We start from the raw sequence: 18,213 nt of genomic DNA, 5'->3' as shown, positions 1-18,213 counted from the left end.
ATGTACGACTCTTTGCAACCACATGGACTATAGTCTGCCAGGCTCCTTTGTCCATGGAATTCTCCAGGCCGGAATACTGAAGTGGGTAGCTGTTCCCTTCTCCAGGGGATCTTCCCAACGCAGGAATCGAACCCAGGTCTCCCACATTGCAGACAGATTCTTTACCAACTGAGTCACCAGTTAACTTCAAATTTTCTGTCTCCAAATTCCCCTGCAGCACACAACAGCATGACAACCACAGCCAACTGGCATGAGCTCACTGCTATTGAGTTTACTGTGCATTGGGCTTAATGTGGATTATCCTCCTGACAACCGCAACACTGAAAGGTAGATAACCATTATTATCCTGATTTTATAGGCAGGGATTATTATCCCATTACCAGGCAGTTGAGGCTTGGAGAAAACAAGAAATTACACAGCACCTCTATCAAACACTGAAAGAACAAATTGCCCATAGGTATTATTATTTCCTGGGTAACCCGTTTTCAAAACCCATCCACTCACATCGCTGAAATGACTAATGTTTTCCTCTGCTTTCGAAAAGGACTTGTGAGAGCCCTTGGAGGTGGGGAGGGGCCTGCCTACTGCTATATGCCTGTGTCCCCAGGCAGGTAATGAGTCTCAGGAGAGAGTGGGGTCTCCCTTTTGGCTCCCATTCAGCACAGGCCCAGCCTCTTTGGCGGCTGGACTGTGATGTCCTCACTTACTTTGCAGGAAGCCGTAGATCACAGAGCCACTATTGCCAAGGCTACTCTCAATGCAGTGGTATACATCAACAAAGCCCAACCTCTCCAGAGAGGGAAGCTCAAACCTTTTCTTTGCTGGTCACTATTTTGTTTTCTTTCTCTGCTATACTGTTTTATTACTCTGGCTAAGTCCTCTCTTCTCAGCTTTAGGTGCTTGGCAAACAACCTCTCCATTCATTCAGTCCTTCACTCTCTCTAGTTCATCTTCATATCCCAAGGTGGCAGTTGCTAGGCAGGGCGGGGCGGGGGGGGGGGGGGATTCCTAACTACAGTGTCTCTTTAACATTTCACAAGATTTAAACCTCGCTCTTACCAAGAAAATACAAATCAAAACTACACTGAGAAATTACTTCTCATCCCTCAAGTAGGGAAAATGCAAGGTCTGACAACACATGAAGCTGAGGGAAAGTAGGAATTCTAGTACTGTGCAGCTAGACATGCAAAAGGGCACAATGCCTAAGCAGTGAAATTTGGTAGCATCTAGCAAAATTCAGTCATTTATTCTCTCACCTAGCAACTCGACTTCTAGAACTCTATCTCAAAGATGTGTGTGTGTGTGTGTGTGTAGTTGCTAAGTCATGTCTGAATCTTTGTGACTCCGTGGACTGTAGCCTGCCAGGCTCCTCCATCTATGGGATTTTTCCAGGCAAGAATACTGCAGTGGATTGCTATTTCCTTCTCCAGGGGATCTTCCCAACCCAGGGATTGAACCTGGGTCTCCTACATTGCAGGCAGACTTTACTGTCTCAGCCATCATCCTAAAGGTACACTGGCAAAAATATGAAAGGACACATATATGCACCAGGCTATATAAGGCAGCACTATTTACAATAGCCAAAGAATGGAAACAAGCCCAAATGTTCAGCGATAGGGAGCTGACTGAATGAATTGGAGTAATCAACAAAATGGACTATTTATGCAGCTATAAAACAAGAATGAGGAATATTCTATGTAACATCATGGAGTAGTCCCCAGAATATTTTATTAAGTGAATAAAAGCAAGATACAGTGGTAAAAGCAGGGTACGGTATGATTCCATTTGTCTAAGACAAGGGTAGGAGACACACACACATTTGCTCATATTAATGGTCAATGAAAGTGCAAAACCCAAAGACAAAAGATGACCTATGGATGGAGGGAGGGGGTTGGGGTAGAAAGGACAGGGATTGAAGCTGGACTTTCTTAGAATACACCTCCTTTTAGAGGTTTAGCTTTGGAATTATGTCAATATTTTCCATAAGTAAAAGAAGACATATGTGGAATCTAGAAAAATGGTACTGATGAACCTGTTTGCAGGACAGATAGAATAAAGATGCAGATGTAGAGAACAGACGTGTGGACATGGGGTGGGCGGGGGAGGGGATGGTTTGGCAGATAGAAACTGATACATGTACACTCTCAGATGTAAAATAGCAGGAACCTGCATATAGCACATGGAGCTCAGCCCGAGGCTCTGTGGTGACCTAGACGGGTGGGATGGGGGTTGGCAGGAGGAGGACTCAAGAAGGGGGGGACCCATATATGTATACATACAACCGATTCCCTTCTCTGTATGGCAGGAACCAACACAACATTGTAAAGCAATTACACCACAATAAAAAGATTTAAATTTGATGTGCAATTTCTCAAAACTTAAAAGCAGTGTAAAATCAATGAATAGAATACTGTATCAGTTGGTAGCATAATTGTACATAAAGAAACTAAAGAGATTTTTAAAACACAGTAATTTGATAGTCTATCCCTAGTAGGATGTAGAGACAAGAAGAATTGAGGGGAAAGGCATGAAAACAATTTTCAATAATCATATTGCTGTCTGTGGCATTGGTATTACAATTCTGAGACTCTTGGGTGTATATTAGGGGATGGGAAGCTATATTGGTGTTGGGAACTTGGATTACCAGCAAGAATGAAAGTAGACACAGCTATGATATCAAGGAAGTTCAAAGAAAAAGAAAACTGCACTTACATTTGAAATGAAATGGACCCATGATGCATTTTAGCTTTTAGAAAATATTTCTTAGCTCTGTTTGTTGAAAAGGCTTAGAAACAAGGACCTACTGAATGGTAATAAGCACTGCCAGTGCCCAGATTCTAAATATCATTTCTCACTAAAAGGAACCAGGACTCCTCAGAGAAAGAGCTGATTTTAGGTCAGGGACAGAAAATGTACAAGATGAGTTTGGGCCAATTTCAAAAGGCTCCCTCTGGCCAACGGGACGATTTGAGTGTTGAGCAGAGTAATAACTGCAGTGGATTTAAATGCATACAGTATGTTTAAGTCCTTTGGATTGTAATGATATTAAAATTTTTTCAATTTAGGAAGATGCTAGAGTCAACTCATTAAGATTAAAGTGGTAAATAAAGGAAAATAATTAAGTATTTCTCCTGTCTTTCCTTTATCAACTATACCTCAGGGTAACCAAATAGTTGTTGGGGGCAAGTTTTCTCTAAGTGTTTCAGCATATAAAAGAAGAGACAGAATGCTACTATTTTGTAATCTCTAGGCTATGATTGTTGATGGCTCGTATTAATAATATCACCCAAAGAGTAACAACTAGACATTACATGCCTCTGATGGAGGCACAGAGCTCTGCTTATAAAACATTTTGGCCAAAAACCAGAACCTGAATCTGATTAGACTTCTAGATCTTACTGCCAACTAAAGGAAATGTAAGAGAGGGAGAGGATCATGTTAAACAATCTCCTAGGGGTGTAATCGCCAGAATTCAGACTGCAGGAGACTCCTCAGGGTAAACAAACTGGCTTCCTCAACAAAAATATCTCAAGGGAGTGGGGCTGACACCTACAGAGGACTTGAGACCTATCAGCCAATTGTAATGTATAAACCTCACCAGGGTTCTGACTTAAAAAAAAATACTATGAAAGAAAGGATTAGATAGAGAATCAAGGAAACTTGATTGTATTAAATAACTATCTTCATACTGTTAAAGATAATAGTATTGAAGTTCTATTTTAGAGTGTTCTTTTCATCTATTAGAGATACACACAAAAATGTTGATGATTACACATTAATGCCTGAAATTTGCTTCACAATAATCCCAGAGGAGGGTAATGATGGGAGATACTGGTAACGCCGGCAGATGAATGAAATGAAATAGGCCATGAGTTTATAATTGCTGCAGCTGGGTTATGGGCACATGGGGTTCACTATACTATTCTCTGTGTTTGAAAATTTCCATTAAAAATGTCAGGCTGATGACTTCCCTGGTTTCCCAATGGTGAGCAATCCTCCTAGCAATGAGGGGATACAGGTTTGATCCCTGGCCAGGGAACTAAGATACCACATGCTACATAGCAGCGAAACCCAGGCACGGCAACTACCATGCCTGAGCACCACAACTAGAGAGTCTGTGCGCCTCATCGAAAAGATCCTGTATTATGCAACCAAGATCCTGCGTGCTGTAACTAAGATTCAATGCAGCCAAATAAATAAAATAAAGCTTAAAAAGAAGGAAGAGATCCTTTCTTCCTTTTAACAAAAGGTTAGGCTGAAAAGAAGGACAGGCACATAGGCACACACACATGCATACAAGGAAAAGACAGGAAAAAAAGAGGAGAGGGTCCTGCCTTGAACAGGGAGAAGAACTCAGCAATAAGAGGGACCCAGTGCCTTATCCCAGTGCCCAGAGTAGGTGCTCAATAAATCCTGGATGGAAGGAATAAAATACCGCATTATGACCCTGCAAAGTCATAGGCTGAAACCTTAACTCCCATGTGACTTGTTTTGGAGATGGGACTAGAAGGACACAATGACGGTGAAATGAGGTCACAAGGTTGGGCCCTAATCCAAAAGGACTGCTGTCCTTAGAAGAAGAAGAGACATCAGGAGTGCACGTACACAGAGAAAAAGGCCGCATGAGGACACAGCAAGACGGCAGCCATCTGCTAGCTGAGGAGACAGGAGCTGGGAGGAAGCGGCCAGCCCTGCTGGTCCCTTGATCTTGGACTTCCAGCATCCAGAACCGTGAGAAAACACATTTGTGTTGTTTACATCACCTAGCTTGTGGTATGTTGTTATGGCAGCACGAGATGGCTAACACACCGGGCTTCTGATGAGTGTCCCCTGGAAGGGAGGCGCCACCTGTCCTGACCTCAGATGCTCCAAGGCAAAGTGCATCTGGGATGGGGATGGAGTAGGGTGACCCCGGAAACTCAGGCTCACTGAGCCCGCACAGGGCACCAGCCACTAACTGATGTGTGTGTTCTTCCTGGGTGTTCACCCTCGCAGCAGAATTTAGGGTGGGTGCTGGTCTTAGCCTCATTTCCAAGTTGAGGAAACAGAAACAGAGGGCTTAGGTAACTAGTCTAGAAACACAGAGCAGAGAAGCAGCAGAGCCAGGATTTAAACCCGGGAAGTCTGGCTCCAGAGCCTGCGTCTCTAACCACTGCAGGTGGACACGAGAAGGCCCACCCTGAGCACTGCCCTCACAGGGGCCTCAGCGTGACTGTCTAGAAGCCGTGGAAGGCTTTTCCTCTCTATTCCCTCCAACCCCGTCTCCCCACGGCCCCCTGAATCCCTCACCGCTCATCCCCCACCATTCTGTGGTCTAACAAAAGGAGAGCGAACTCTGGAGTCAAACAGACTGCATTTGGTGGTTCAAAGCGATCGCTCTGGTATCAAAATGTCTGGACTTGAATTCTAATCCTTCCGTTCACTGAGCTGTGTGACCTTGGGCAAGTTCCGTGCCCATTCTGTGCTTCAGATTCCTCAGCGTTGAAGCAAGGATCCTAACAGTACCTCCCCTGCGGGGTTGTCCTGGAGGATGTAATAGAACAGTGTTTGTAAAGCACCTGGCCTAGTATTTAGCACATAATAAGTGCTCAATTATTACTAGCTGGGTGATCTCAGGCAAGTCAGTTCACCTTGCTGGTGTCCAGGTTTCTCATTCATAGAGAATGATAATCCTCTCAACAAGAGTGACAAGAAGATTTAATGAAACAATGTTAGAAACTCAGTAACTACCCTCCTTCCTTAGAGGCCCAAATGACTTACCACCATCACTTAGCCCCTCTTGAGGGAGTGGGGAGAACGGATTTTTCTTTTTTTACAAGACTTTTTTTAAAGTATAAAATTAACACATTAATTTTACATATAGATAGAAAAAAAATGTAGACATGTCTACATAGAACTAACAGGCTATTTTTCTCTGGGATGTGGGCCTAGGAAATGAATATTTCCACTTTAACTTTATTGCACTCGTGTATCATTTGAATTTTTTTTACAACCATCAAGTATGAATTTAAACATGAAAATACATACTTACTGCAGGTAATTTATCTCCTTTCCCCCCGTGTATTTCTTTTAAATAGCATATTTTTTAAAACCCAGTTTGAGAGTCTTTGTCTTCTAATAGGGAGTTTAATTACCTTTATTATCGTAACTGATATGTTTGTCCTACCGCTGTCATTTTGTTTAATGCTGTCAATTTCTAACGCTTCCATGTGGTGTCTTGTTTTCTTTGTCTTTTGCGATAGGCAATATGTTTCCTTTTGTTTTAATTTTCTACTGGGACATGGAAAGCAGAAAATCTGCTTTTCATCCGATTTGTAGATGCTTTTAAGTCTTTGACAAACAAGTTTGAAATTATATTCTCTCTAGTGATATAATTCAAGAAAAATACAGTAATGGGGTAGCCAAGAACCTGGATTTGGAGTCTGGTTCTGTCATTTACAAGCTGGAAGGACCCTGGGCAAGTGACTTAGCTTCTTTGTGCTTTAATGGGACCATTACAACACCTACTTCCTAGACTGGTACATGGCCGATATGAGGTGATACTTTTGGACACCTATCATAGTGATGTACAATTCGGTCCCTCCTTAAAAGAGAGAGGAAGAGATGAGCGTGGGGGTGAGAACCAGGCGGTCCTTTGTAGCTGCTTCACTACTTGGAAGTCTTTCCTAGGAAATTTCTGATTTTAAACACACAGATCCCTTATGTCCTCTGTTCTGTAGATCAGGGGTCAGCAAACGACAGCCCAGGGATCATAGCCGACCCCCTCATTTCTGTTTTGCCAAAGCTGCTTTCCCATAATGATGGCAGAGTTGAGCTGAGACCTTAGGGCCCTCAAAGCTGAAAACACGTCCTAGCTGGCCCTTTAAGAAAAAGTTTGCAGACTGACTTCTGCTTTATATCAGCCAGATGATCATCCTTCTTTCTAAATTTAGGAGAAGAAGCCATTTTCTCCCTTGTCCTATTACAGCCTCTCAAAAGCTAAGAGGCTCTCAGCATATATTAAGACTTCTTAAAAGACCATTAGCTTCCGCATTTAATTGTCCACAAGGTGGGGATACTTAATCAAAAACAAAACTAGAAAAAATGGAAAGACAAAAAGATGCTGATTACAAAGCAGGGTTCTTCCAAGACTCAACACAGGAGGGAAAAGGGCCAAGGAGGGCCAGATTCCAGGGGCTTCTTACCCCGCGTGCTCTACGGTTTCAAGTCCAGACTTGGCCAACCTAGGTGGTGTCCGGCTCTCACTCTGGCCCTCTGATCTGCTGCTCCCCAGGTCCCCGAAAACCAGGTTGGCATCAAATGCCCATAATTCTAGGAAGAGTGGGCAGACTCTCCCTGGCGCCAAGTCGGCCTCTTTCTACCAGACTGCCCCTTATTTCTGGTTGCCCACTGTCCCCCACCTTAAGTGATTCCCTCCCTAGGGACAGAATGAACAAAATTAAGACTCTGCCTATGAAACAGTGGTCCACGTTAAGGTCCATGAACGAAGGTCGAGTTCTTTTGGGCATTCACTCATGGTCTGGAGTAGTGCACTGCTCTGGCAGAACTGTGGTCTAGGAGCAGCTGATTCAGGAGGGTGGGTGGTGGAGAAGAGGATGCCTCTCAGGGGGGTCAGCCCCACTGGGACTGAGCCCCCACAGGTCCGGGGTACTGGGGTCTGGGCTTCTGCCCCAGAACTCCCACAGTCTTGGTAGGGAAAGAGGACCAAGCCCCAGGGGACCAGTAAAGAAAATGTAGTCATGGTGAGGTCCAGTGTCTGATAGAGTTGTCTGCTGCTGGCTCAAGAGAAACAAGAGAACCAGGAGAAAAGAGAGACCAGGTGAGCAGGAGACAGCAGGGAAGATGTCCTGGACGAGACAGACCAGGAGGAAAATTAAAGAGAGGAGGTTGAGGCGCACGAGGGAGAATGAGGGGCCCAGCCTAAAGGGAAGGTGAGCCCCAGACCAACGAGCCCCCAGACCCTGGGCTCTGTCTAGTCCCCAGACACCACCATCAGACACTCGTGTTTATCCCCCTGTTGCCAGGGAAGGAGTTACCCAACCCACCAGGTCCACAGCTGGGAGGGGGTGAAGAGAGGAGTTTCATGCTTCTCTGACACCAAAGCTTATGCTGTTTCCAAAAGAGCTCACTCGCTAGGTAAAATGGCAGAGGGGGTGGTGTGGATGGGGCTGTGGGGCTGTGAGGGCAGGACGGCACCTGTCTGTGTCATGAATGGGACAGGCACATGGAAGGATGAACCTACCACATGATCCCCAAAGTAGGATGCTATGCTAATGGGCCCGGTGAAGAGATGGTTAATATCAGGTGGAAATCACGCTTGCTGCCAACACTGACGGAGCACTGCCTCTCTGCTCACGACCACCCTGGGAGGGGACTCCCCTTCTTAATTGCACTTCACAGATGAAGCAAGTGAGGCACAGAGAAGTCAAGTCACTGGCCCCCCTGGGCGACTCAGCGGGTAAGTTGCAGGGAGAAGATACAAGGCAGCCTGATGAGAGTCAGGGCTCTGGAGGCCATCAGGGAGGCTCTGGCTGAGTTAAAAGGTCATTCACTCATTCATTCATTCAGTGATTCATCAGCTAGCGTTGACCGAGCACTTAGTGGGTGTCAAACCATAAGCCAGCTGTGGGGATACAAGGCCGAGGAAGGCACCCTAACCCCACGGAGCTTACCGACCAGCAAGAGCAAGGCCAGCACTCACGAGAGGAGCTCAGCCTTTACATGTGCATTTTATTATCTCCCCACTTTTCCAGCTGAAAAAAAAAACAACCCAGAGATTCAGAGGGAAAAGGAAACTTGCCATGATTCCAGCCCAGGTCCTTCTGACCCGAAGGCCCCCGCCTTGATGGCAGACTCTCTGCCACAGACTCTGTGCTCTTGATGATCTCCCTTCCCCCTCCCCCAGCCCGTCAGCTCTGGGGCTGTGCTCCCTTTAAGGCCCCATTCTTCGGGCTCCTGACCTTCCCTCTTGCTGGCTGGGGTGCTCAGAGTTGGGTCTGGGGACTGGGTATGGAGAGATCCCTTAGGTCTCACCCTCTGTCCATCACGTGAGATGAGCGGAGGAAGCTTTCTGGCTCCCAGAAGGAAGGGGCCACAGCCCCTGCCTCCTTGGACACCATCACTGCCTTCAAGGGTGGGAGACGCACTTTTCATCTGTTGCCCACAAGTATTTATCAAGGGCCTGTTCTGTGCCAGGCATTATGCTTGGTGCACAAGTCTGACATAATTCCTGCCCTCAAGAAGCTTTGTGTGTTCCATAACTGAAACTGGGTAGACCAGATGGCTGATCTCTCTCTTTTTTTTTTTTTTCTGACTTGTCTGTCCCTAGTCTCCTGGAGATTGACTGCAAGGATATCAAGGCAGTGTTTAACAGGGGCACCAAGGCCAAGCCTGGGAGATGTCCCAGGGAATTGGGGGAAATTAGCGTGTGGAGACGGAAAGAGTGGCAGGCATTTTGAAAGACACGCAGACTCACAGCACTGCCAGCACTGCTTCAGGCTGATGGCACTCCCTGGGTGGGAGCTGTGAGCAGGGCTCCTAACAGCTGTGACATTGAGAGCACTCCCAGTTGAAAGAAGAGGTGTTTTTCGATGCCTGACAATCCAGATCCAGCGTTTCTCCAGTTTAATATCTGGTTATAACTCAAATTCTGTGCAATACTGTTTTATAGACACTTGGCCATTTCAGGGTGAAGGTGAGAGGGTGGTCCCAGTCCTGGGAGAGAAGGACCGCCAAGGTTCGGGCTGCTCGGGCCCCCTCCTCAGCATCTCCGGCTGACAGCTCCGTCCCCACCCCCCGGCCCCCCGCCCGTCCGCAGGCACGCACCTTCGCACCGTAGCACCGCGCTGTTCCAGACCACACTGCCCTCCTTCAGGACACAGGTGATGGTCTCCGAGCCCTGAGTCCCGAGGAAGCCTTCATCGCAGAGAAAAGAGATGGAGCTGCCCAGCTGGAGGCTGTCACCGAACCGCTTGCCGTTCACGGGGACGCCAGGATCGGGGCACTCATTGTGTCGGAAGGCTGTGCGGAGGAAGGTCAAGGATGTGATTAGACAGAGCTGGTGTGCAGATGGACTCCCCCAAAAGAAGCTTCATTATGAAGGTCAACCCTAGATTTCCCCTGCTCCCCCAAGAGCCTGGCATGCTGCGGGGAGAGCTGCCTGCCCTAGACCACAATGGGTGTAAAGCAGGTCTTGTTGAACTTGATGTCCTTCCTTCCCGAGCACCTAGTCCAACTTCATTCTAAAGCACATTTATAGGTCAGGCAGCTGACTGTTTGTCCTGTCAGCTCATCAACATCAAATATCGATTCCATGAAAGAGGTATTATTACCCCACTTTATAGATGAAGAAACTGAGGCTCAGCATGGTAAAGGAGTAGGTCTGTGTCCTCAATGTCAAATCCATTCTGTGTGTCCCTAACTTCAGAGAGTTAGGGGATCACTTATGTTGCAGGTGAGCTGGACTCCCAATCCTGTGACAGTAACAGACGTGGAGTACCATAAAGCACCTGCTGCGGGGTCGACCCTGTCTGAAGCCACTCCCTTCACCTTCTTGCCTCAGGCCGCCTCTCATTCTGCCCACGTGGTTGATCATACAGTTGGCGGGTGGAGAGGAAAGAGTCAGAATGCTTGTGGGTTTAATCCAGTTCTCCCTCTTATTAGTTACATGGTTCTGGGCAACTGATGTCATCTTTCTGAGCCTCTGTTTCCTGACCTATGAAATCAAGATCACACTTCACTGGTCGGGTCATTCTGAGATAGCAATAACATGAAAGTTGATTTGAATCTGCAAGTGGAGAATGCTGGGTGCAGCACATGGCAGGTGGTGAGTCCTCTCTAAGTCTGGGTTCCCTTCTTTCTTTCTGTTCCCCACCTTCCTCCCTCAGGGGTGCCCAGTTCTCATAGTCAAGTCTGAGGCTACACCCTATTTGCATCCTGGCTGTTTTAAGGACAGTGGCTTTCCGGTGAAGACCAGGCTCCACAGCTGCATGGGCATGGGCTGTTTTAAAGAACTCAGTGAGGAGCCCTCTGAGATTCCCTAGGGACCAAAACACACTTGCACAGTCAGAGGCAGAAGCAGCCGCGGAAGCTGTCAGATCATCTAGCTGGAGGCAAACCTGGCGATCCTTCCTACTGAGGCTGGGCTGCAGGAGCGTCTGACATGGAAACAACCATGAGATCCCTGCTGAGCCCTGATGCAGTCCCCCTTCCCTCTGAAATGCAATTTAAGTCAACCTAGACTTCTGTCTCCCAAACTTTGCTTATTAGGAACTATGACCATGAGCTTGCCCTGACATTTAGAAAAAAGAGATGGGGAGAAAAGTGGTGCTTGGGGCCCATAAGTCCAGGCATTTGTCTACTCAAACCCTATCAGTCTCTCTCTCTCTCTCACACACACACACACATGTACACACTGCATAGGGATATGGAGCTATCTCCAATGTCTTGGAGCAAATGCTCTAAGTCAAAGATTTAAGTACTGCCCAGTTTTACCTGTGTCCTGTTTCAATCTCAGCTTCCTGGCAGGTGAAAGGGGATGAATCTTAACCTAGGAAGCTGATGTCGTGGATCTAGGAGTGATGCCTGCAGGATGCTCACAGAGTAGGTGCTCAGTAAACAGCAGTTACTGTCATCAGCGTTCAAAACACTCCACGTGGAAGAAGGGTCAGTTTACTCTAAGGAGCTCTGGGGGTGGAAGCGGGATCTCTGAGCCTTGTTACAGGGACAGACAAGGTTTCATGTCAGCATGAAGGGAAGCCCCAAGAGCTCTCCAGCTGTGGAGAATGCTGTCTGGGGGTGGGGAGCTTCCTGACACCGGGCACATTCCAACTCTGCCCAGATGATCGTCGGCTGGGACGTGGCCAAGGAGACACGCATTTTGCGGGGGATACTATACTAGCTCCCGAACACTTGCCCACGACTCTGGTTGCACTAGCTGCAACAGAATCATCTCAGAAGCCTGTAAAAAAATGTAGATTCTAGGGCCTCATTCCTTAGACATTTTGACTCAGCAGGGCTAGAATGGGGGCCAAGATTTTGTCCCTCGGACAGTAAGGAAATCAAACCAGTCCATCCTAAATGAAATCAACCCTGCATATTCATTGGAAGGACTGATGTTGAAGCTGAAACTCAAATACTTTGGCCACCTGATATGAAGAGCCGACTCACTGGAAAAATACTCTCATGCTGCAAAAGCCTGAGGATAGGAGGAGAAGGGGACGACAGGATGAGATGGTTGGATAGCATCACCGACTCAATGGACATGAGTTTGAGCAAACTCTGGGAAATAGTGAAGGACAGGGAAGCCTGGCCTGCTGCAGTCCATAGGGTCACCAAGAGTCACACACAACTTAGCAACTGAAAAACAACAATCCAACTCTGTGTAAATGCGCAGGAAATTATCTGATGTTTGTAACAGTGTTCATCTTTGGGTGAGGGGGATCTGAGGTGGAGGTCAGCACTTCTTCCTTGAACTGGCCTGTTTTTGACTATTGACATATTGGATGTGTATCACTTTTACACGGTGGAGGAATATTAGAGAGGAATGCTGGGTGAGAGTTTGATCCTCAGGTTAGTTTTGCTGCTTTCTGCCTCTTTCTCCCAAGAGCTCAGCATTTGCTTCTCTCCTGGAGAGTGGGGACCTACTAGGATTTGGTTTTCCTTGGAGACTATGAGATTCTTTTTTTTTTCCCCCTGGTCCTCCATCAGTGTACGCATACTGCTCTGAACCTGTAGGGTCCTTGGTCCTCCCTATCCTGGATGAGCAGGCTTCCCTGGGACAGCGCTTACCCATCTTCTCACTCCCAGCAAGGGGAGGAAAGGCCATTTAGCCATTCATGAATCTTTCCACTCAATAAACATTTACTGATACTCATGACCTACCAGACCCCACACTGGGCAGAGGGGAGAGAGAGAGAAATAATATGTATCCCCATCTTTCCAGAGCTCATGATCTCATGGGAAAGTGGGGATGAGGACAGACTGTCTGAAGCCAGTGCTGCAGTGCTAGACTGTGAAGACTGGGGAAGACAGGACCGGGCTGTTTCCTCCTGCTCACAGGTGATGGGAAGAAGAGTGCCCTGGGCGGGGCGCCCCTGGGAAGACGGACTGTTTCTAATCCAGTCCAGTGTCCCGAGGAAGGTGTTGAGGGAAACACCAGAGAAGCATTCCAGCTTCGGTGGTCCCTTGGAATCTGGGGTCTCCAAAGACCCCCACTTGGCACCTATGATCTTCAGCTCAGCTAGACCCTGGGGACAGGTGCGACAAGGAAGCAAGACCTCTATGGCAAGGATGGGAGTGGGGCTGGGTGGAGATAAGTTCTATTAGGAAGTGCCAAAGGGACCAGCTCTGGGTGTGCTGTGCGCCTGGGCAGGGCTTGACTTGGGGACTTGCATTTCATAAGCAACCTCTGGGAAAGGATCTGGTTAACTGCTTAGGGGGACCCAGCTTCAGCCCCATCTGACAATATTCTGTTGGCTAAGTTCATTGGGTCTGTGGCTGATTCTACCCTGCTCAGCACCTCTTACTACCTTTGGCAGCTTGCTGTTCCAGCGTCCAAGCTTCTGCCTTCACCCCGACCCTCTCTACAACCCCCTGAGACACAGAAATGACAAGAATCATTGCTTCAGTTTGCTTCTAGAGAAGGGGCCCAGGGTTAAAATCAGAGGTGACAACTCTGGGACTGTGGCCGAGAGGGCCCAGAAGGAAATGCCCCTCAAGTGGGCTCAAATGAGTCTCAGAGCCAAACAGAAACACTGCTCCAGACCCTTGTTTCTGATTTGACTGTGGGGACAAGAATTGGCAAAGCAAAGTGTGAGCGGCCTCATGGGGGATACGTGAAGTTGGCAGCAAGGAGGCGTCCGAAGACTTGGAGGAGCACAGCAGAGAGGCGTCAGTAACCAGGGGAGGACGGCGGGGGCTTGCTCCCCCTTGGGCCCTTCTTGCTTCTAGCTGGGCCTTCTAGAAGAGGGAGGGTGGTGAGGAGAAATGGGGCCCCAGGCTCCTTTCACAGTACATGGCACATCTATTAGAAATAAAGGCTCAAAAGTGCATGAAGCCACAAAAAAGAGTGCCTTCTGCTTTTCCTGTCATGCTGGCGCCCCACGCCTGGCTCTGCAGTCCTTGGAACTGGTCCACCCACATCACCACTGCAATGGACATCCCCAGAGGGACAGTGGGTGGGGGCCACAGGGCAGACTCACTGGTAAAGGTGATGTTGAAGCCTCTCTTCCCCGTGGAGTGGTCAGTCTGGAACTCGAGACGGGCCACGTGGCCACTGCTGGTGATGGAGGAGGGGAGCTGGTTCCCCGAGAAGGTGCCCAGGACGGGGGCCTCAGCCGTGGCCCCATCCTTGATGACCAGGAAGTCAAACTGAGGTTCCACGTCGATGTCATTGAAGGCCAAGTGGATGCGGCTCTCGGGCCGGGCGAGGATGAGCCAGACACAGTGGAGGTGGTTGCCGTAGTCCTCTGGGTAGTTGGGTGACAGGACGACCCCAGAGGGGCTGGTGAAGTTGAAGAAGCAGGAAACTGCAAGAGAAGAGCCGTGGAGGTCAGTGAGTGTCCCTGGAACTGTGCCCGGGCCACCGAGGGCAGGCAGAGGGGCATGTCCTTAGTCTAAAAGCAATAGAGAGAAAAGGTGACCAGAGGGCAGGGCTGGACTGGCTGGGCTCTGAGCTCTAGCAGGAGACATGCTGGGTTCCACGCTGCGTGCGTTGCTGGGAAGGGTCCCTCTGGCACATTGTGGGCAAGGAGGAGTTGGTCTCCTCCTGGCCTTCTTGCCCTTGCGGTGAGCCCATGCCATGTCTGCCTGCTCTCAGTCCCTTGTGTTGGGGAAAAACCACCATTTAAGCTTAAGTGGAGTCCCAGTGCCTGGTTCCCCTTAGCTGGTGGTGATCCCCTGAGGGCTAACTAGGGTGGAGACAGGGCCGCTCCCTTTCTGTCCTGTAAACATTCTCGGTGGGGAAATGATTGTGCCCTGGGGATTCTGGCAACTGGCAAGCTACAAAACTATGCTAAGAAGGTGCCCGGCAGGCGCCATCTTTCAGAGACCAGAGCTTTGGAAGAAACTGGCAGAGACAGGGAACAGCACCTTATCTTGAAGCCCCACCTACTTTCCAAGGATCGACTCTTCTGAAAATCTTGATTTTAAACCCTTGTCATGCCCGTAACTAACAGACTCTGAGAGTAAGTCCGAGGCAAAGGAAAGTGTTATAAATAGAAAAACAAACATGAAACCAATATTAAAAAGGAAAATAATAGCATGAAAAAAAATTGCAAGAAATATGCCAGAGAGCAACTCTTAATACTGAATTAGAGCTTTTGTAATTTGTGCAAGCACATCACCAAGATGAGCAAAGAATATGCTCAGAGGATTCATATGAGAGAAAATAGAATTAATGTGAAAACGCAGTCCATTTCCCTAGGGGGAAAAAATGAACAACTCATATTGCTGAGGCTTCATGGAAACCCATATGTATTTTTTGTCAGTTGCACAGTAAAGTTGATATAGTTCTTCTGGAAGGGAGTGAATGAACTCTTATGAACAGCCACAAAACTATTCAAATATTCTGACTCCGTAATCTCCAGGAATTAATTCAAAAGAAAAGGAGCCACATGGACAAAGAAGTTTACAGTGACATAATTTTAATATAGAGGAAAAACTGTGAACAACCTATATGTCAGCCCAATAATGTGAGGTAAATTATAGCCTTTAATGTGGTGCGGTTTGAATGCAATCATTAAAGTGATAAATAAGATCCTGTAGAAGGAACAATGTTAAACATTTTAAAGTCAAACAGTACATCATAAAATTATATGTACACCTTGGATTATAGCTAATAAATATTTACATATATATGGGAAAAGACTGGACATGAGCCCCCCAGATAAAAACTGTATTAGGGTGAAAGGTTTGGGGGTGATATTTTTCACTGTGAAAGCAATATTTGATTTTTCTGATTGCAAAAATGATATAGGGTCATTGAAACACTTTTTAACATATAAAGTGTAAAGAAGGTAAAAACTAATATGGACAAACATTTAAATGCCTTTGTAACATTTATAGTGATGTTGGATATTAATAACATTGAAATTAAAGTATGATATTTGACTTATTAATTAAAATGAAGTGAAAGTGAAAAATAATATTAAAATCATGTTTGCAAAAAAAAACCCAAACACCGCAAAACAAAGGAACTGGTGATTCCTTCTGTTGAGTTTCTCCTTCCTTTCCCTGACTCTTCCCACCTTTCCCTTTTCTGTACTGGGTGTTACTTTTCCAACCTGCTACTCAAAGCCCTCCCATCCAATTTAGCAAAGTGAAACAGGTCCCGAGGACACATTCAGTCTCATGCCTGTAATGTCTGTATTTTATAGGTATAGAAAGTTTGAACCACGGGGAGAGAAGGCCATAACCCCACTTGAAGATGAAAGACCCTGCAGCTCACAGTTAGGTAACTTGCCAGGCTCACATGGCCAGTAGATGGTAGCAGCAAGTTCCAATCCATGCAAATCCTTGCTAGTTCAAATCCACCTGACTCCAGGGGCCAAGCCCTTAGCCACCCAGCAACACCGCCTCCCAGTATGAGAACAGTATTGCTCACAAATCTAACAGATGAGTCCTTGGGGGTATTCTTAGAATCTGCTAATGATCTGTTGACCCCAAGCATTATATCAGCCCTGAACTGGAAGCTCCAGGCTGGACACAGATGTCCCCCAACACAGCTATCCCATCCACAGCTTTGTGGCAGTCCAGCTGGGTGCATAATACAAATAATGAGGACTATGAAACCAATGGAGCCCACTACCTGAAGACAGACGGTAAAAACCACATGGCTTGCCTACTAGTAGAACAACATCAGGGTAGACCAAAAGCAAAGAAAAACTCTACAATTTCAGAGGCACTGAAAGCATGAGAACACATGGATTTGCTGCAGAGAATTTAATTAATGCCTGCTGAGTCCCCATCCCCACCCCATCACTCTATCACATATTTTCTTTATACCCTTTATCCAGAGTTGCCAAGTTGTAAATCTCCAGGGGCACCATTTTGAGCAGCTATATATGGTAGCTCTCCCTATCACTCTTTAAAATTATCTTGTTGACTAGTTTCTTGATGCTTTGTCCTTCCCTCTCCCCAACACACACATCTGTACTCCACGAGTGCAGAAATCTTGTCTGTTTGATTCCTCTGGATCCCCATGGCTGCCACAATGGCTGGTACATTATCGGTGCTCAGTCAATATTTGCTGAATGAATCAATGAGTATTTAATGGTCAACATCATCTAGAAATGGGCTTCCTAGGTGGCTCAGTGGTAAAGAATCCACCTGCCAAGCAGGAGATGCGGGTTTGATCCCTGCATTGGGAAAATCCCCTGGAGAAGAAAATGGCAACCTACTTCAGTATTCTTGCCTGGGATATTCCATTGACAGAGCAGCCTGGTGGGCTACAAGCCCATGCAGTCGCAAGAGTCAGATGACTGAGCAACTAAACAACAACCTTCCTTCTGAAAAGATGGTGACGTGTGTATATATGCCTCATATACTGATCCTGTTCCAAGTCCCAACCAAAAGAACTGAGCAAATTCTGTAGAGCGGATACCTGTGTCAGCTCTGGAAACAAGGAAAAAATACTATGCCATGATCCTCAACACATTTCTGTTAGACACAGTGCAGATCTGTTCCTAAATAATTTAGAGTAGAAAAGGGTATGACCAAGCCAAATTGTTAAACAGCAAAGACAACAGAAACTGCTTCCAGTGTCAAAGACCTTGAAAAAGTATATTATCCATATAACATTAAAAAAAAAAAAAACACTTGAAGATGTTTTCTACCCAACCAAGAGATGAATCAAAATGCAGAACTCAAGTATGCGAAAGTTATGGTTAATAAAAAATGAAAAAAAAAAGGCAATAAGCAAATAAACCATATAGTAAATAATCTAAATAATTGCTATAAACATAGTTAGAAAAGAGAATGCAAGTGTAGCAAATATTTGTTGGAAGAAAACATAAAAGATATTATTCCTGCCCAAACCCCAGGGTAAAGTAATGCAGATTATTCTGATGTAAAGTATAAAGTTTGAAGCAAGGCGATATGCTAATTTTCTCATTTTGCAAGAAGTTCTGTTATATGGTTTCTGTGGTTAATTAGAGAAATATAGGTTAGAGCGTGTCTTTAAAGATGTTAAGTGTAATTAGTAATAGACTATAA

General features: G+C 46.5%; 1 protein-coding gene across 5 annotated transcripts in view; it reads right to left on the bottom strand.

The window, feature by feature from the left end:
- CSMD2 (CUB and Sushi multiple domains 2) overlaps positions 1–18,213 on the bottom strand; it is a 697,019-nt gene that overhangs the window by 228,292 nt on the left and 450,514 nt on the right. For all 5 annotated transcript variants that reach the window (XM_070468425.1, XM_070468426.1, XM_070468423.1 and 2 more), the window contains 2 exons: positions 14,202–14,528; positions 9,826–10,020 (listed from right to left, as the gene is read on the bottom strand). In XM_070468425.1, the coding sequence (XP_070324526.1) occupies positions 9,826–10,020; positions 14,202–14,528 (522 nt within the window). The remainder of the gene's footprint in view (positions 1–9,825; positions 10,021–14,201; positions 14,529–18,213) is intronic.

This window comes from Odocoileus virginianus, chromosome 5, assembly GCF_023699985.2.
Source record: "Odocoileus virginianus isolate 20LAN1187 ecotype Illinois chromosome 5, Ovbor_1.2, whole genome shotgun sequence".
Lineage (NCBI taxonomy): Eukaryota > Metazoa > Chordata > Mammalia > Artiodactyla > Cervidae > Odocoileus > Odocoileus virginianus.
Note: the sequence above shows the minus strand (reverse complement) of the source record. Positions and strands in the feature narration are given on the sequence as shown.